The sequence below is a fragment of the Coregonus lavaretus genome, assembly GCF_964263955.1.
Source record: "Coregonus lavaretus genome assembly, chromosome: 5".
In the NCBI taxonomy this organism is placed as follows: Eukaryota; Metazoa; Chordata; class Actinopteri; order Salmoniformes; family Salmonidae; genus Coregonus; species Coregonus lavaretus.
The window spans coordinates 22,008,064-22,029,086 of NC_139992.1; the positions used below are offsets into that span (position 1 = coordinate 22,008,064).

The 21,023-nt window shown below is 44.0% G+C and overlaps 1 protein-coding gene across 1 annotated transcript; it reads right to left on the reverse strand.

The window, feature by feature from the left end:
* Nucleotides 1-19,834: 19,834 nt before the first annotated feature.
* Nucleotides 19,835-20,605, reverse strand: LOC311128949 (BTB/POZ domain-containing protein KCTD4-like; the record flags this gene model as incomplete). The annotated part of the gene is made up of 1 exon (XM_084161185.1): nt 19,835-20,605. The coding sequence occupies one exon, from the start codon at nt 20,603-20,605 to the stop codon at nt 19,835-19,837; it is 771 nt and encodes a 256-aa protein (XP_084017311.1).
* Nucleotides 20,606-21,023: the final 418 nt, after the last annotated feature.

Genomic DNA, 21,023 nt, shown 5'->3' on the forward strand with positions numbered 1-21,023 from the left:
GATTTGTATTTCTTGCAACTTTCTGAAGACATAGCGGCATGGGAATGCCTTTGTACCACTTTGGGTAGCCTGTTAGCGATGCCGAAACAGTCATTTCTAAAGGCTTTCCCATAAAACATTCCAATTGAAATGGTAACTGCAAAGTAGGCTAACCTGGCAGAATATGATATCATGATGATTTGTATCAATCAGGTGTTTTCTTTGGAGGGTGTTATTATGGCGAAATGTATTGGCTGGTAAGAATTCTGAGTGGCTGGTAGATTTTTTTCATCTACAGTGCATTCGGAAAGTATTCAGACCCCTTGACTTTTTCCACATTTTGTTACATTACATACAGCCTTATTCTAAAATGGATTAAATAAATGTTTTTCCTCATCAATCTACACACAATACTCCATAATGACAAAGTGAAAACAGGTTTTTAGAATATTTTGCAAATGTATAAAAAAAAAAAAACGGATACCTTATTTACATAAGTATTCAGACCTTTTGCTATGAGACTCGAAATTGAGCTCAGGTGCATCCTGATTCCATTGATTGGACATGATTTGGAAAGGCACACACTATATAAAGTCCCACAGTTGACAGTGCATGTCAGAGCAAAAACCAAGCCATGAGGTAGAAGGAATTGTCAGTAGAGCTCCGAGACAGGATTGTTTCGAGGCACAGATCTGGGGAAGGGTACCAAAAAATGTCTGCAGCATTGAAGGTCCCCAAGAACACAATGGCCTCCATCATTCTTAAATGGAAGAAGTTTGGAACCACCAAGACTCTTCCTAGAGCTGGCCGACTGGCCAAACTGAACAATCTGGGGAGAAGGGCCTTGGTCAGGGAGGTGACCAAGAACCTGATGGTCACTGCCAGAGCTCCAGAGTTCCTCTCTGGAGATGGAAGAACCTACCAGAAGGACAACCATCTCTGCAGCACTCCACCAATCAGGCCTTTATGGTAGAGTGGTCAGACGGAAGCCACTCATCAGTAAAAGGCACATGGCAGCCCACTTGGAGTTTGCGAAAAACACCTAAAGGACTCTCAGACCATGAGAAACAAGATTCTCTGGTCTGATGAAATCAAGATTGAACTCTTTGGCCTGAATGCCAAGCGTCACGTCTGGAGGAAACCTGGCACCATCCCTACGGTGAAGCATGGTGGTGGCAGCATCATGCTGTGGGGATGTTTTTCAGCGGCAGGGACTGGGAGACTAGTCAGGATTGAGGGAAAGATGAACGGAGCAAAGTACAGAGAGATCCTTGATGAAAACCTGCTCCAGAGCGCTCAGGACCTTAGACTGGGGTGAAGGTTGACCTTCCAACAGGACAACGACCCTAAGCACACAGCCAAGACAACGCAGGAGTGGCTTCGGGACAAGTCTCTGAATGTTCTTGAATGGCCCAGCCAGAGGCCGGACTTGAACCCAATCGAACATCTCTGGAGAGACCTGAAAATAGCTGTGCAGTGACGCTCCCCATCCAACCTGACAGAGCTTGAGAGGCTATGCAGAGAATGGGAGAAAGTCCCCAAATAAATAATAATAATATGCCATTTAGCAGACGCTTTTATCCAAAGCGACTTACAGTCATGCGTGCATACATTTTTTGTGTATGGGTGGTCCCTGGGATCGAACCCACTACCTTGGCGTTACAAGCGCCGTGCTCTACCAGCTGAGCTACAGAGGACCACAAATACAGGTGTGCCAAGCTTGTAGCGTCATACCCAAGAAGACTCGAGACTGTAATCGCTGCCAAAGGTGCTTCAACAAAGTACTGAGTAAAGGGTCTGAATACTTAAGTAAATGTTATATTTCCGTTTTTATTTTTAATACATTTGCAAAAATGTCTAAACCTGTTTTTGCTTTGTCATTATGGGGAATTGTGTGTAGATTGATGAGGAAAAAAATACAATTTTAATAATTTTAGAATAAGGCTGTAACGTAACAAAATGTGGGAAAAGTCTAGGGGTCTGAATACTTTCCGAATGCACTGTTTTGGTACCCACAGTGGCAGGTGGACCAAAACGTTTGTTTTTAAGCCCTGTTAATAAACCATGTCGCGGGTCGTTCCAAAACGACTCACAGGCATTTGTTTACACTTTGTTCAGTCATGTTAGCTAGCTAACAACCTGGTTACCTTATCAGCATATCTAAATATTTAGGGGCACAGAAAGAAAGGAAGATCAATGAATGAATGACTGATCTGTTGCATGTCGTCAGAGGCGACTCGAGAGGGATTACTCCACCCAAAATCTGTCCACGAAAACAGGGTGTTGGAGCCAGGTGGGACATGCCCCCCCCTCCCCCCAATGTTAGAAGCAGGTGAAATCTTTCTCTCCGCACCATGGCAAAATGAGTAGAATTGCATGAAATTAATTAAAATAGCTCAATCTTCTCCACGCCTCATGGCAAATGTGTAGAACTGCATCATCTTGATTTAAAAATGCAACATTTTCTCTTCACCCCATGGCAAAATGTGTAGAATTGCAGGAAATTAACAATGACATTTTTTCTCTCCGCTGTCAAGAGGGAGGTGGCGAAAATGTTTTGTTCGCAAGGTGGACCATATTACCGGACAGTAATCAAAATGGGACAAGACCAGAGCCTGAACAATTAGTACAGTTGATATTTGTGTGAAAACGCAGAACATCTTTTTATTACATACAGTACCCGTCAAAAGTTTGGACACACCTACTCATTCCAGGGTTTTTCTTTATTTTTTACTATTTTTTACATTGTAGAATAATAGTGAAGACATCAAAACTATGAAATAACACATATGGAATCATGTATTAACCCAAAAATGTTAAACAAATCAAAATATATTTTTGATTCTTCGAAGTAACCACCCTTTGCCTTTATGACAGCTTTGCACATTGTTGGCGTTCTCTCAACCAGCTTGATGAGGTAGTCACCTGGAATGCATTTCAATTAACAGGTGTGCCTTGTTAAAAGTTAATTTGTGGAATTTCTTTCCTTAATGCGTTTGAGCCAATCAGTTGTGTTGTGACAAGGTAGGGGTGGTATACAGAAGATAGCCCTATTTGGTAAAAGACCAAGTCCATATTATGGCAAGAACAGCTCAAATAAGCAAAGAGAAATGACAGTCCATCATTACTTTAAGACATGAAGGTCAGTAAATCCTGAAAATGTCAAGAACTTTGAAAGTTTCTTCAAGTGCAGTCTCAAAAATCATCAAGCGCTATGATGAAACTGGCTCTCATGAGGACCGCCACAGGAAAGGAAGACCCAGAGTTACTTCTGCTGCAGAGGAAAAGTTCATTAGAGTTACCAGCCTCAGAAATTGCAGCCTAAATAAGTTCTTCACAGAGTTCAAGTAACAGACACATCTCAACATCAACTGTTCAGAGGAGTCTGCGTGAAATCAGGCATTCATGGTCTAATTTCTGCAAAGAAACCACTTCTGAAGGACACCAATAAGAAGAAGAGACTTGCTTGGGCCAAGAAACACGAGCAATGGACATTAGACCGGTGGAAATCTGTCCTTTGGTCTGATGAGTCCAAATTGGAGATTTTTGGTTCCAACCGCTGTGTCTTTGTGAGACGCAGAGTAGGTGAACGGATTGTCTCTGCATGTGTGGTTCCCACCATGAAGCATGGAGGAGGAGGCGTGATGGTGTGGGGGTGCTTTGCTTGTGACACTGTCGGTGATATTTAGAATTCAAGGCACACTTAACCAGCATGGCTACCACAGCATTCTGCAGCGATACGCCATCCCATCTGGTTTGGGCTTAGTGGGACTATCATTTGTTTTTCAACAGGACAATGACCCATCACACCTCCAGGCTGTGTAAGGGCTATTTTAGTGATGGAGTGCTGCATCAGATGACCTGGCCTCCACAATCACCCAACCTCAACCCAATTGAGATGGTTTGGGATGAGTTGGACTGCAGAGTGAAGGAAAAGCAGCCAACAAGTGCTCAGCATATGTGCGAACTCCTTCAAGACTGTTGGAAAAGCATTCCAGGTGAAGTGTGCAAAGCTGTCATCAAGGCGAAGGGGGGCTACTTTGAAAAATCTAAAATATAGTTTGATTTGTTTAACTTTTTTGGGGGTTACTACATGATTCCATATGTGTTATTTCATAGTTTTGATGTCTTCACTATTATTCTACAATGTAGAAAATAGTAGAACTTAAGAAAAATCCCTGAATGAGTAGGTGTGTCCAAACTTTGACTGGAATTGTACATCTCCCCATCTTCACAACAACTTTGTCAATATGACATCACCATGATATTTGACCATCCATTGTTATACCTAGGAGTTTAGCTTCCTCAACTTGCTCAATGGTCACACCATTTATACACAACTCCAGTTGAGGTTTAGGTCTTAGAGAACGTTTTGAACCAAATACAATGCTTTTAGTTTTAGATGTACAGTGGGGAAAAAAAGTATTTAGTCAGCCACCAATTGTGCAAGTTCTCCCACTTAAAAAGATGAGAGAGGCCTGTAATTTTCATCATAGGTACACGTCAACTATGACAGACAAATTGAGAGAGAAAAAAATCCAGAAAATCACATTGTAGGATTTTTTATGAATTTATTTGCAAATTATGGTGGAAAATAAGTATTTGGTCACCTACAAACAAGCAAGATTTCTGGCTCTCACAGACCTGTAACTTCTTCTTTAAGAGGCTCCTCTGTCCTCCACTCGTTACCTGTATTAATGGCACCTGTTTGAACTTGTTATCAGTATAAAAGACACCTGTCCACAACCTCAAACAGTCACACTCCAAACTCCACTATGGCCAAGACCAAAGAGCTGTCAAAGGACACCAGAAACAAAATTGTAGACCTGCACCAGGCTGGGAAGACTGAATCTGCAATAGGTAAGCAGCTTGGTTTGAAGAAATCAACTGTGGGAGCAATTATTAGGAAATGGAAGACATACAAGACCACTGATAATCTCCCTCGATCTGGGGCTCCACGCAAGATCTCACCCCGTGGGGTCAAAATGATCACAAGAACGGTCAACAAAAATCCCAGAACCACACGGGGGGACCTAGTGAATGACCTGCAGAGAGCTGGGACCAAAGTAACAAAGCCTACCATCAGTAACACACTACGCCGCCAGGGACTCAAATCCTGCAGTGCCAGACGTGTCCCCCTGCTTAAGCCAGTACATGTCCAGGCCCGTCTGAAGTTTGCTAGAGTGCATTTGGATGATCCAGAAGAGGATTGGGAGAATGTCATATGGTCAGATGAAACCAAAATATAACTTTTTGGTAAAAACTCAACTCGTCGTGTTTGGAAGACAAAGAATGCTGAGTTGCATCCAAAGAACACCATACCTACTGTGAAGCATGGGGGTGGAAACATCATGCTTTGGGGCTGTTTTTCTGCAAAGGGACCAGGAAGACTGATCCGTGTAAAGGAAGAAAAGAATGAATGGGGCCATGTATCGTGAGATTTTGAGTGAAAACCTCCTTCCATCAGCAAGGGCATTGAAGATGAAACGTGGCTGGGTCTTTCAGCATGACAATGATCCCATACACACAGCCCGGGCAACGAAGGAGTGGCTTCGTAAGAAGCATTTCAAGGTCCTGGAGTGGCCTAGCCAGTCTCCAGATCTCAACCCCATAGAAAATCTTTGGAGGGAGTTGAAAGTCTGTGTTGCCCAGCGACAGCCCCAAAACATCACTGCTCTAGAGTAGATCTGCATGGAGGAATGGGCCAAAATACCAGCAACAGTGTGTGAAAACCTTGTGAAGACTTACAGAAAACGTTTGACCTGTGTCATTGCCAACAGAGGGTATATAACAAAGTATTGAGAAACTTTTGTTATTGACCAAATACTTATTTTACACCATAATTTGCAAATAAATTCATTAAAAATCCTACAATGTATTTTTTTTTCTCATTTTGTTTTTCATAGTTGTCGTGTACCTATGATGAAAATTACAGGCCTCTCATCTTTTTAAGTGGGAGAACTTGCACAATTGGTGGCTGACTAAATACTTTTTCCCCCCACTGTATTTAAGACCAGTTTATTATTAATCACCCATTCTGGTACTGATAGTAACTCTTTATTTAGAATTTCAGTGAGCTCACTGGCTTTGGGTGCTGACATGTAGTGTGTGGAATCATCCGGATACATAGTCATTATAGCTTAGTGTAAGACCAGTAGCAAATCATTTGTAAAAATAGAGAAGAGTAACGGCCCAAGGCAACTGCCCTAAGGGACACCGCACTGTACACCGCACTGTACACCGCACTGTACAAAGCTTCCATTGAGGAACACTCTCTGGGTTCTATTGGATGAATAACTCTCCAACCATGTAATGGCATGTAAAACCATAGCAAGTGAATTTCTTCAATAACATCACCTAACAATACAGCTCCAACTATCATCTTATTATCCATTTATTTTAACCAGTTCTCTCGATCAGTTTACTAAGGGCAGGCAACAAACTGATTGGGTGGCTGTTAGAGCCAGCAAAGGGTGCTTTACTATTTGTAGGCAGTGGAATTACTTTAGCTTCTTTCCACGCCTGTGGACACACCCTCCTTTAGGCTTTTGTTAAAGATATAGCAAATAGGGGTGGCAATACAGTCTGCTACCATTCTCAATAGTTTCCCATCAAGGTTGTCTATACCTGGTGGCTTATCATTTTTGATGGATAACAATAGTTTTTCCACCTCTCCCACACTAACTTGACCAAATTCAAAACAGCATTTCTGAGTTTTTCCACTTTACTAGTGAAATAGTCATTGAAATAATTGGCAATATTGAAAGGTTTTGTTATAAGTGACCCATTAACTTCAATGAACGATGGCAGTGAATTGGGTTTTCTGCCTATGATATCATTTAAGCTACTCATGTCTTTTTCCATTGTGTTTTACACTGAACAAAAATATAAACGCAACATGCAACAATTTCAAAGATTTTACTGAGTTACGGTTCATATAAGGAAATCAGTCAATTGAAATAAATTCATTAGGCCCTAATCTATGGATTTCACATGGCTGGGAATACAGATATGCATCTGTTGGTCACAGATACCTTTAAAAAAAAAGAAAGGGGCGTGGATCAGAAAACCAGTGAGTCTCTGGTGTGACAACCATTTGCCTCATGCAGCACGACACCTCTCCTTCGCATAGAGTTGATCAGGCTGTTGATTGTGGCCTGTGGAATGTTCTCCCACTCCTTTTTAAATGGCTGTGCGAAGTTGCTGGATATTGGCGGGAACTGGATCATGCTGTCGTACACATCGATCCAGAGCATCCCAAACAGGCTCAATGGGTGACATGTCTGGTGAGTATGCAGGCCATGGAAGAACTGGGACATTTTCAGCTTCCAGGAATTGTGTACAGATCCATGCGACATTGGGCCGTGCATTATCATGCTGAAACATGAGGTGATGGCGGCGGATGAATGGCACAACAATGGGCATCAGGATCTCGTCACTGTATCTCTGTGCATTAATATTGTTATCGATAAAATGCAATTGTGTTTGTTGTCCTTAGCTTATGACTGCCCAAACCATAACCCCACTGCCACAACGTTGACATCAGCAAACCTCTCGCCCACACAACGCCATACGTCTGCCATCTGCCCGGTACAGTTGAAACCGAGATTAATCGGTGAAGGGCACACTTCTCCAGCGTGCCAGTGGCCATCACAGGTGCGCATTTGCCCACTGAAGTCGGTTACGACGCCGAACTGCAGTCAGGTTAAGACCCTGGTGAGGACGACGAGCACACAGATGAGCTTCCCTGAGACTGTTTCTGACAGTTTGTGCAGAAATTCTTTGGTTGTGCAAACCCACAGTTTCATCAGCTGTCCGGGTGGCTTGTTTCAGACCGTCCCGCAGGTGAAGAATGGATGTGGAGGTCCTGGGCTGCCGTGGTTACACGTGGTCTGCGGTTGTGAGGCCGGTTGGATGTACTGCCAAATTCTCTATAACGATGTTGGAGGCCGCTTATGGTAGAGAAATGAACATTCAATTATCTGGCAACAGCTCTGGTGGACATTCCTGCAGTCAGCATGCCAATTGCACGCTCCCTCAACTTGAGACATCCGTGGCATTGTGTTGTGTGACAAAACTGCACATTTTAGAGTGGCCTTTTTATTGTTTCAGCACAAGGTGCACCTGTGTAAAGATCATGCTGTTTTAATCATCTTGTTGATATACCACACCTGTCAAGTGGATGGATTATCTTGGCAAAGGAGAAATGCTCACTTCCAGGGATGTAAACAAATTTGTACACCGCATTTGAGAAAAATAAGTTTTTTGAGCGTGTGGAAAATGTCTGGGATCTTTTATTTCAGCTCATGAAACATGGGACCAACACTTTACATGTTGCGTTTATATTTTTGTTCAGTATATGTAATTTATCTTATTTTTGTTAAGTTTAGTCACAACATTTCTCAATTTACAGTATGTCAACCAATCAGGTGAGCAGCCTGACTTGTTTGCTACCTCTTTTGCATCATTTCTTTGAACCATACAATTTGTCAATTCATCATCAATCCAGAGGGCTCGAACAGTTCTCAGTTAATTTCATAACAGGTGCATACTTGTCAACAATTGGCATGAATACTTTTACAAATACTTCCAGTGCTGCATCTGGATTAACCTCCTCATACACATCAGACCTACATACATATTCTTCAACAAAAGAGTCTTGAGAAAACATTTTGTATGATCGCTTATAAATTACTTTATGCCCAACCTTTGGCAGTTTGGCTTTCCTTGTTATTGCCACAATGGTCACTAGAGCCAATGGGAACTGATATTGCTTTGGAGTAATTCTCTGCAGCATTAGTGAAAATATAATCAGTGGATGTCACAGATCCAACACAGTTGGTATGCACTCAAGTTGGTTGATTGAAATCCTGGGTCATATTACAGGTATGAGTCACAGTTAGAAGCTTCCTCTTGAGATGACAGCTAGTTGCTAAGCAGTCAATAAATGTTATGTTCACCCAGAGAATAGACCTCTGTTAACCTCACACACTATCAAGTATTGCACACATATTATCCAAATACTGACCGTTCGCACTTGGTGGCCTATAGCAGCACCCCAAAATAAGAGGCTTTAGATGAGGCAGGTGAACTTGAAACCACAACACTTCAACAACATTTGACATGAGATCCTCTCTAAGCTTTACAGAAATATGGCTCTGAACATATAATAAATAATAATAATAATATGCCATTTAGCAGACGCTTTTATCCAAAGCGACTTACAGTCATGCGTGCATACATTTTTTTTTGTGTATGGGTGGTCCCGGGGATCGAACCCACTACCTTGGCGTTACAAGCGCCGTGCTCTACCAGCTGAGCTACAGAGGACCATATACCGCAACACCTCCCCCATAGGCATTCCTGTCTTTTCTGTAGATGTTATATCCTTGTATTGCTATTGTTTCAGACACCCAGTATATGAATGTTATCCGATGTTAGCAAGTTATTGATTTCATTAACCTTATTTCTAAGGCTATATACAGTATATTCATATGGGCTATTCTTAGCCCTTTCCTGGGTAGCTTTCTTGGAGATAGACATAATATGGAGATAAAAATAAAATACAAAAATCATGTTTAGCTAATAGTCAATCAATCAGGTGCGTGTGTGTGTGTGTGTGTGTGTGTGATGTTGGTCTGAAGTTACTGACCCAGAAACTTGTCTCCCTCACTCCTCCCAGGCTTTTGGGAGGGAAGGTGGACAATGAGCTTGTCGTTGCGGATGTAAGCAATGTCCCCATGCTCTCTGAACATTTTCATAGCTGGGCTAAGTTCTTTCCGCCTCAGAAGTCCTCATTGAGGAATATGGCTCTCTCCAGAACATCCATCTTGTCCTTGAACCATAGGAACTTGACCACTATCGCCCTGGGTCTGTCACTTGGGCTCGTTACAGGTTTTCCAGACCTTTCGCAGAAAAATGTTCGCACTTTCTCCTCAGACTCCGTCCAGGTCTCCTGTGAACTCTCTGGTATGCCAACCACAACAATGTTATTCCTCCTGGATTGTCCCTCCTAGATATTCTGTTTTCCCAGTCATCTGTAATAATAATTCACAGACAGTGCTGATGTCATCTCGCGTGGACTTACAGTTGGTTGTCATCTTGCTGTAAGTCTCTTTCATGACATCCACCTCTCCCTGGGAGAACTGCAAACTGTTCTTAAGGTCTTGGACCTCTCTGGTCATATCGTCCATTCTTTTGTTTGTTGAGTCCACCAGTATTTGGACAAAGATCTTGAAGTTATTTTCCTGTTGCTGTAACAATTGCTTGTAGACATCTTGTTGTTGATTTTAAAAGATCATGCACCTGTGATAGCGAAAAACTGTTTACTTTACTCAATACTTTGTTGAAGCACCTTTGACAGCGATTACATCCTCGAGTCTTCTTGGGTATGACGCTACAAGCTTGGCACACCTGTATTTGGGGAGTTTCTCCCATTGTTCTCTGCAGATCCTCTCAAGCTCTGTCAGCCACTTCTGCATTGTCTTGGCTGTGTGCTTAGGGTCATTGTCCTGTTGAAAGGTGAACCTTTGCCCCAGTCTGAGGTCCTGAGTGCTCTGGAGCAGGTTTTCATCAAGGATCTCTCTGTACTTTGCTCCGTTCATCTTTCCCTCGATCCTGACTAGTCTCCCAGTCCCTGCTGCTGAAAAACATCCCCACAGCATGATGCTGCCACCACCATGCTTCACCGTAGGGATGGTGCCAAGTTTCTTCCAGACGTGACGCTTGGCATTTAGGCCAAAGAGTTCAATCTTGATTTCATCAGACCAGAGATTCTTGTTTCTCATGGTCTGAGAGTCTTTAGGTGCCTTTTGGCAAACTCCAAGCGGGCTGTCATGTGCCTTTTACTGAGGAGTGGCTTCCGTCTTGACACTTTGGTGGAGTGCTGCAGAGATGGTTGTCCTTCTGGAAGATTCTCCCATCTCCACAGAGGAGGTCTGGAGCTCTGTTGGGTTCTTGGTCACCTCCCTGACCAAGGCCCTTCCCCCCGATTGCTCAGTTTGGCCAGGCGGCCAGCTCTAGGAAGAGTCTGGGTGGCCACTGTGTTCTTGGGGACCTTCAATGCTGCAGAAACCTTTTTGGACAGTCATTTTCATGAAGTGACCATGAAGGGCTTTGAAAGGCTGGTCATGGCTCACATCAACACCATCATCCCAGAAACCCTAGACTCACTCCAATTCGCATACCGCCCAAACAGATCCACAGATGTCTTAATCTCAATTGCACTCCACACTGCCCTTTCCCACCTGAACAAAAGGAACACCTATGTGAGAATGCTGTTCATTGACTACAGATCAGCGTTCAACACCATAATGCCCACAAAGCTCATCACTAAGCTAAGGACCCTGGGACTAAACACCTCCCTCTGCAACTGGATCCTGGACTTCCTGACGGGCCGCCCTCAGGTGGTAAGGGTATGCAACAACCCTGTTCATCCAGGACTGCGTTGTCAAGCACGATTCCAACACCATCATTAAGTTTGCTGACGACACAACGGTGGTTTGCCTGATCACCGACAACGATGAGGCAGCCTATATGGAGGAGGTCGGAGACCTGTCAGTGTGGTGCCAGGACTACAACCTCTCCCTCAGTGTGAGCAAGACAAAAGAGCTGATCGTGGACTACAGGAAAAGGAGGGCCGAACACGCCCACATTCACATCGACGGGGCTGTAGTGCAGCAGGTCAAGAATTTCAAATTCCTTGGTGTCCACACCACCAACAAACTATCATGGTCCAAACACACCACGACAGTCATGAAGAGGACACAACAATGCCTATTCCCCCTCAGAAGACTGAACAAATTGGCATGGGTCCCCAGATCCTCAAAATGTTCTACAGCTGCACCATCGAGAGCATCCTGACCGTTTGCATCACCGCCTGGTTTGGCAACTGCTCGGCATCTGACCATAAGGCACTACAGAGGGTAGTGCGTATGGCCCAGTACATCACTGGGGCCAGCTTCCTGCCATCCAGGTCCTCTTTACTAGGCGGTGTCAGAGGAAGGCCCAAAAAATGGTCTGACTCCAGCAACCCAAGTCATAGACTGTTCTCTCTGCTACCACACGGCAAGCGGTACCGGAGTGCCAAGTCACTGCTGCTACTCGCTGTTTATTATCTATGCATAGTCACTTTACCCCTACCTACCCCGACTATCCTGTACCCCCCACACATTGACTCGATACAGGTACCCCTGTATATAGCCTCATTAATGTTATTTTATTTTGTTGTGTTTTTTACTTTAGTTTATTGAGTAAATATTTTCTTAACTCTTATTATCTTAGCTGCATTGTTGGTTAAGGGCTTGTAAGTAAGAATTTCACGGTAAGGTCTACACCTGTTGTATTCGGCGCATGTGACAAATAAAATGTTATTTGATTTTCAGCGATCAATACACTGAGTGTACAGAACATTAGGAACACATGCTCTTTCCATGACAGACTGACCAGGTGAATCCAGGTGAAAGCTATGATCCATTATTGATGTCACTTGTTAAATCCACTTCAATCAGTGTAGATGAAGGGGAGGTTAAATACGTTTTTTTAAGCCTTCAGACATGGATTGTGTATGTGTGCCATTCAGAGCGTGAATGGGCAAGACAAAAGATTTAAGTGCCTTTGAACAGAGTATGGTAGTAGGTGCCATGTTTCCTGTGTGTATCAAGAATGGTCCACCACCCAAAGGACATCCAGCCAACTTGACACAACTGTGGGAAGCACTGTGGGAACGCTTTCGACACCTTGTAAAGTCCATGCCCCAACTAATTGAATGCCCCGGGAAAAACACTCCCACCATTTCAGCAGCATTGCATTAGTGGAAACCAAGTCTGTTCTCAGTCTGACTGTTCTTGTTTTTGTATCAACATTTTAGGTTTTTAATAATAAACAAATATCTTTACAGGGTTAAATATTAGGTTCTAGAGCACAACATGTGCTTCAAAAGAAGCTAGAATTCATATAGGCCCAATATGCTATAATATATCTGGCGCTCCTAGACTTTGTTGTGCTTCTAACTTTTTTTTAAATTGGGAGCACCAGTGCTACCAATGAATCATGTTAATTTAGAGCCCTGGCTGCAACAGATGGTTTCTGGGGTGTTTGAGACACAGGCTGAGTCGAGGTGGGCGACTCCATATGTGCTGAACACTACAGCTACTGTTTTTCAAGCATAGACTGAGTTTACTTATTTTAGTTCCTAATATTCTAGTCTCGCACCATCTGTTTCCTTGTGTCAGAAGGGTTCTGGCAGAGATTAATTACAAGATGGTACAGCAATTAGCACTGGGAGGCAGGGGAATACCAAGTAGCCTAACTCTATCTAAGTCCAAACTAAAGGGAATGTGTCTGGTTAGGCAGAGAGACACCATATCATACTCTACCACTTGCGCTCTGTACAACAATGTAATAGAATACTGTACCTACCCACTGCTCAACAACAACCCCTTTAGCAGAGTTTTGGAAAATAACTACACAATGAAATATGAAATATGTTTAGTCTTGTTGTCAAATGTAGACATGGCCCAAATTGAAAGTGAAGTAATTGATAGTACTACAAATGTAAAACATTGAGACATGGATTTAAAAAGAGGTCCACCTTGAGGGAAGAGAGCAGCGTTTACTGAACTGCCTTTCTGACCCACTTCTTAAAATATCGACAGTCTCCAAACTCTGGGGAGTAGAAGACACACCAGCACAACTGTCACTCACTGATCTCACTTACCAGTGATCACTTCCTATAAGAAATGTTAGATCATAAAAATCAAGAAATGGGAAACAAGAGTCTTAGATTAATATAGGAATTCTGATTAAATTCGGATTATTTTAAATAGGCAGTGTTTTCGACATTAACCGGTCTGTTGAGGGTTTGGCTAGAGGTAACTGCTCTGAGTTAATAAGGAAAGTAGAAGTAGTTAACTCTATTATAGTTCTATGACTATAGCATTAGTTACTTGTCTATTCTATTAAAGCCCTATGGTCAAATCTATTTGCCTTAATAAGCTGTCAAAATATTGATGCAAATAAATACAGTGCATTCGGAAAGTATTCAAACCCCTTGGCCTTTTCCAAATTTTGTTACATTACAGCCTTATTCTAAAATTGATTGAATTGTTTTTCCCCTCATCAATCTACACACAATACCCCATAATGACAAAGCAAAAACTGGTTTTTAGAAATGTTTGCTAATTTCGAGTCTTCTTGGGTATGACGCTACAAGCTTGGCACACCTGTATTTGGGGAGTTTCTCCTATTCTTCTCTGCCAATCCTCAGGCTCTGTCAAATTGGATGGGAAGCGTTGCTGCACAGCTATTACTAGGTCTCTCCATAGATGTTCGATTGGGTTCAAGTCCGGGCTTTGGCTGGGCCACTGAAGGACATTCAGAGACTTGTCCCGAAGCCACTCCTGCGTTGTCTTGGCTGTGTGCTTAGGGTCGTTGTCCTGTTGGAAGGTGAACCTTCGCCCCAGTCAGGTCCTGAGCGCTTTGGAGCAGGTTTTCATCAAGGATCTCTCTGTACTTTGCTCCGTTCATCTTTCCCTCAATCTTGACTAGTCTCCCAGTCCCTGCTACTTAAAACACATCCCCACAGCATGATGCTACCACAACCATGCTTCACCGTAGGGATGGTGCCAGGTTTCCTCCAGACGTGACGCTTGGCATTCAGGCCAAAGAGTTCAATCTTGGTTTCTTCAGACCAGAGAATCTTGTTTCTCATGGTCTGAGAGTCCTTTAGGTGCCTTTTGGCAAACTCCAAGCGGGCTTTCGTGCCTTTTACTGAGGAGTGGCTTCCGTCTGGCCAGTCTACCATAAAGGCCTGATTGGTGGAGTGCTGCAGAGATGGTTGTCCTTCTGGAAGGTTTTCCCATCTCCATAGAGGAACTCTGGTGCTCTGTCAGAGTGACCATTGGGTTCTTGGTCACCTCCCTGACCAAGGCCCTGCTCCCCTAATTGCTCAGATTGGCCGGGGGGGGGGGGGGGCAGCTCTAGGAAGAGTCTGGGTGGTTCCAAACTTCTTCGATTTAAGAATGATGGAGGCCACTGTGTTCTTGGGGACCTTCAATGCTGCAGACATTTTTTGGTACCCTTCCCCAGATCTGTGCCTAGACACAATACTGTCTCAGAGCTCTATGGACAATTCCTTCGACCTCATGGCTTGGTTTTTGCTCTGACATGCACTGTCAACTGTGGGACCTTATATAGACAGGTGTGTGTCTTTACACATCATGTCCAATCAATTGAATTTACCACAGGTGGACTCCAATCAAGTTGTAGAAACATCTCAAGGATGATCAATGGAAACAGGATGCACCTGAGCTCAATTTCAAGTCTTATAGCAAAGGGTCTGAATACTTATGTAAATAATGTATTTCAGTTGTTGTTTTTATAAATTTGCAAACATTTCTTAACCTGTTTTCGCTTTATCATTATGGGGTATTGTGTGTAGATTGATGAGGAAAATAATTAATTTAATCAATTTTAGAATAAGGCTGTAACGTAACAAAATGTGGAAAAATGGAAGGGGTCTGAATACTTTCCGAATGCAGTGTATTTCCAAGTCCCATTGTACTATTTAATAGAATGAACACAAATTCCATGTCTTGTGGAAAACATATTCCAAACCATTTTGCAGATATGATATGTCTGTAATATTTAACAAGATTCAAGATAATCATGTACAGTGGCTTACGAAAGTATTCACCCCCCTTGGCATTTTTCCTATTTTGTTGCCTTACAACCTGGAATTAAAATAGATTTTGGGGGGGTTTGTATAATTTGATTTACACAACATGCCTACCACTTTGAAGATGCAAAATATTTTTTGGTGTGAAACAAACAGGAAATAAGACAAGAAAACAGAACTTGAGCGTGCATAACTATTCACCCCCCCCCCCTCCCCCAAAGTCAATACGTTGTAGAGCCACCTTTTGCAGCAATTACAGCTGCCTGTCTCTTGGGGTATGTCTCTATAAGCTTGGCACATCTAGCCACTGGGAAACTGCACCAGCTCCTTCAAGTTGGATGGGTTCCGCTGGAGCACAGCAATCTTTAAGTCATACCACAGATTCTCAATTGGATTGAGGTCTGGGCTTTGACTAGGCCATTCCAAGACATTTAAATGTTTCCCCTTAAACCACTCAAGTGTTGCTTTAGCAGTATGCTTAGGGTCATTGTCCTGCTGGAAGGTGAACCTCCGTCCCAGTCTCAAATCTCTGGAAGACTGAAACAGGTTTCCCTCAAGAATTTCCCTGTATTTAGCGCCATCCATCATTCCTTCAATTCTGACCAGTTTCCCAGTCCCTGCCGATGAAAAACATCCCCACAGCATGATGCTGCCACCACCATGCTTCACTGTAGGGATGGTGTTCTCTGGGTGATGAGAGGTGTTGGGTTTGCGCCAGACATAGCGTTTTCCTTGATGGCCAATAAGCTCAATTTTAGTCTCATCTGACCAGAGTACCTTCTTCCATATATTTGGGGAGTCTCCCACATGCCTTGTGTTTGCTTATTTTTTTCTTTACGCAATGGCTTTATTCTGGCCACTCTTCCATAAAGCCCAGCTCTGTGGAGTGTACGGCTTAAAGTGGTCCTATGGACAGATACTCCAATCTCCGCTGTGGAGCTTTGCAGCTCCTTCAGGGTTATCTTTGGTCTCTTTGTTGCCTCTCTGATTTAATGCCCTCCTTGCCTGGTCTGTGAGTTTTGGTGGGCGGCCCTCTATTGGCAGGTTTGTTGTGGTGCCATATTCTTTCAATTTTTCAATAATGAATCTAATGGTGCTCCGTGGGATGTACAAAGTTTTGCGGATATTTTTTTATAACTCAATCCTGATCTGTACTTCTCCACAACTTTGTCCCTGACCTGTTTGAGTACTCCTGAGTGGCGCAGTGGTCTAAGGCACTGCATCGCAGTGCTAACTGTGCCACTAGAGATCCTGGTTCGAATCCAGGCTCTGTCGCAGCCGGCCGCGACCGGGAGACCCATGGGGCGGCGCACAATTGGCCCAGCGTCGTCCAGGGTAGGGGAGGGAATGGCCGGCAGGGATGTAGCTCAGTTGATAGAGCGTGGCGTTTGCAACGCCAGGGTTGTGGGTTCGATTCCCATGGGGGGCCAGTATAAAAAAAATATGTATTCACTAACTGTAAGTCGCTCTGGATAAGAGCGTCTGCTAAATGACTAAAATGTAAATGTAAATGTAAATGTTTGGAGAGCTCCTTGGTCCTCATGTTGCCGCTTGCTTGGTGGTGCCCCTTGCTTAGTGGTGTTGCAGACTCTGGGGTCTTTCAGAACAGGTGTACAGTGGGGGAAAAAAGTATTTAGTCAGCCACCAATTGTGCAAGTTCTCCCACTTAAAAAGATGAGAGGCCTGTCATTTTCATCATAGGTACACGTCAACTATGACAGACAAAATGAGAAAAAAAATCTTTTTATGAATTTATTTGCAAATTATGGTGGAAAATAAGTATTTGGTCACCTACAAAGAAGCAAGATTTCTGGCTCTCACAGACCTGTAACTTCTTCTTTAAGAGGCTCCTCTGTCCTCCACTCGTTACCTGTATTAATGGCACCTGTTTGAACTAGTTATCAGTATAAAAGACACCTGTCCACAACCTCAAACAGTTACACTCCAAACTCCACTATGGCCAAGACCAAAGAGCTGTCAAAGGACACCAGAAACAAATTTGTAGACCTGCACCAGGCTGGGAAGACTGAATCTGCAATAGGTAAGCAGCTTAGTTTGAAGAAATCAACTGTGGGAGCAATTATTAGGAAATGGAAGACATACAAGACCACTGATAATCTCCCTCGATCTGGGGCTCCACGCAAGATCTCACCCCGTGGGGTCAAAATGATCACAAGAACGGTGAGCAAAAATCCCAGAACCACACAGGGGGACCTAGTGAATGACCTGCAGAGAGCTGGGACCAAAGTAACAAAGCCTACCATCAGTAACACACTATGCCGCCAGGGACTCAAATCCTGCAGTGCCAGACGTGTCCCCCTGCTTAAGCCAGTACATGTCCAGGCCCGTCTGAAGTTTGCTAGAGTGCATTTGGATGATCCAGAAGAGGATTGGGAGAATGTCATATGGTCAGATGAAACCAAAATAGAACTTTTTGGTAAAAACTCAACTTGTCGTGTTTGGAGGACAAAGAATGCTGAGTTGCATCCAAAGAACACCATACCTACTGTGAAGCATGGGGGTGGAAACATCATGCTTTGGGGCTGTTTTTCTGCAAAGGGACAAGGACGACTGATCCGTGTAAAGGAAAGAATGAGTGGGGCCATGTATCGTGAGATTTTGAGTGAAAACCTCCTTCCATCAGCAAGGGCATTGAAGATTAAACGTGGCTGGGTCTTTCAGCATGAAAATGATCCCAAACACACCGCCCGGGCAACGAAGGAGTGGCTTCGTAAGAAGCATTTCAAGGTCCTGGAGTGGCCTAGCCAGTCTCCAGATCTCAACCCCATAGAAAATCTTTGGAGGGAGTTGAAAGTCTGTGTTGCCCAGCGACAGCCCCAAAACATCACTGCTCTAGAGGAGATCTGCATGGAGGAATGGGCCAAAATACCAGCAACAGTGTGTGAAAACCTTGTGAAGACTTACAGAAAACGTTTGACCTTTGTCATTGCCAACAAAGGGTAAATAACAAAGTATTGAGAAACTTTTGTTATTGACCAAATACTTATTTTACACCATAATTTGCAAATAAATTTATATAAAATCCTACAATGTGATTTTCTGGATTTTTTTTCTCATTTTGTCTGTCATAGTTGACGTGTACCTATGATGAAAATTACAGGCCTCTCTCATCTTTGTAAGTGGGAGAACTTGCACAATTGGTGGCTGACTAAATACTTTTTTCCCCCACTGTATATATACTGAGATGATTGTGACAGATCATGTGACACTTAGATTGCACACAGGTGAACTTTATTTAACTAATTATGTGACTTCTGAATGTAATTGGTTGCACCAGATCTTATTTAGGGACTTCATAACAAAGGGGGTGAATACATATGCACGCACCACCTTTCCGTTATTAATTTTTTAGAATTTTTGAAACAAGTTTTTATTTTATTTTTTCACTTCACCAATTTGGACTATTTTGTCTATGTCCATTACATGAAATCCAAATAAAAATCCATTTAAATTACAGGTTGTAATGCAACAAAATAGGAAAAACGCCAAGGGGGATGAATACTTTTGCAAGGCACTGTAATGACTGACAATATTCATTACTTTTATTGTGTGTAAAACAAAACATTCACATATCCAAAAGAACACACATTGTCACTTATTCACTCACAGCACTAGCAATCAAACAATCACAAAGTTGGTTTCTGATTTGAAAATCTTCACTGCACATGCATCATGCTAGATTTGAACCCTTGGGTCTAAACCCTCTGTGTATCTTTGCTGCAAAGCACATTGACCTCCCTCTCATCCAGTCAGGCTATGTGTGAGAAGTTTCTGGAATAAAACAATTGTTTTGTCCAATAATCAGCAACAGTCAGTATGGCAGTCAGTACACTCTTCCACTCTACCGCTTCCCTCAGGATCCAGAAAAAGGCTTGGTCACACAACTAAAAACTAGAACACAGCAACTAAACACAGCCACTGAACACACACACACTGTAATACCTCACTGTACACACAAAGGCTGGTTTGAAGGGGGAGCAGCCAGGATGGAAAAAGCAGCTTGATGCAATCCAGTAGGAGACTGTTCCTCTGAGAGGGTGTGTTCTTTCTCCTCCCTCTTGTTCCCCTCTCTACCTGCCTGTAACCTGCCCCATTCTCTCCCCTTCTTCCCTTCTCTTTCCACCTCCCTGTCCATTCTCTTCCCCTCTCCTCCCTCTCTTACTTGACAAAGTGCAGTGCCTCTGCGGCCACCACAGATCCCTTGCTGCTGTCCAGAGAGGTGATGATAGAGAAGCCAGCCTTCAGGGCCAGCATCACCGTCTCTAGCTTCAGACACTCCAGGGTACACAGGAAGGTACTGTCCTGCTTCAGCACCAGCCTGGAGCCCGGATCCGACTTGATGAAGTGGCGGAACTGGATCACGTTGGACGACACCTCAAACTCCTCCGGGAAGCCGTCCAGCCGGCTCTTTGAGATCTGAACCAGGCGACCTTTGACCTTGTCAATGAAAGTGGGGTCACTGCAGTACACCTTGAAGCCCTGCGACCTCTCGTCAGTCACCTCCAGGAAGGCGGGCTCCCGCTGCGCTGCCCGCATCCCCTCCCACTCCAAAATGGCCTCCAGCAATCCGCTGAGGCGGTAGAACTCTGCTTCCCGTCTCAGAAGGCCCGCCTCTCTGAAGTCGTCGGGCAGCTGCAGGTCTCCGGTCCGTAGGAAGTTAAGGATGTGTCGGAACACGGGGCCATCGCGGTCAATGAAGGGGTTGCCCATGGAGTCAGTGTGCTGGACGGTCTTCTTGCCACTGGCCAGCTCCTCCAACACGGACCCCTGGTGGCGGCTGAGGGTGGTTCGGTGCGCGGCATACAGAAAGCCCCCTACGTTGAGGGTGATGGTTCCTGAGGAGGGCTTTTTGATGCTCTTGCTGGGCTGCAGCAGGTCTGAGTTGATCTGTCTAAGTTCACTGTCCATCCTTCTGAGGTTCCATTCCATGCCGCTCCCGCTCAACAACCGCACAGTCTCTTTGTCTGTGGTCCTCAGGATAAGTGTGTGTAGCGTGCAGTAACAATGTGAGTGTGTGTGGGAGCGACTCGGAGAGGTACTGGCATAGAGAGGAGCGCAGCGCGCACTGGTAGCAGAATGAGTCTACCTCTCCCTTTCTCTCTCTCCTCCCTCTTACATTCTTCCCTCTCCCTCCCTCTTACCTCTCTCTCTCTCTCTGCATCTCTGCTGGAGAAAGAGGGGGGCCGCCCTCCGTCACAGGGTGGGAGGAGAGGGAGTGTGTAGAGAGAGAGAAAGCGACGAGTTGAAAGGGTGGCAGGTGCTCTCCTTGCCGCTCTCTCCTTACTCTCTACATCTCTTTCCCCTCTTTCTCTCATTCCTCTCTACACCCCCTCTTTTCTTTCCCCCT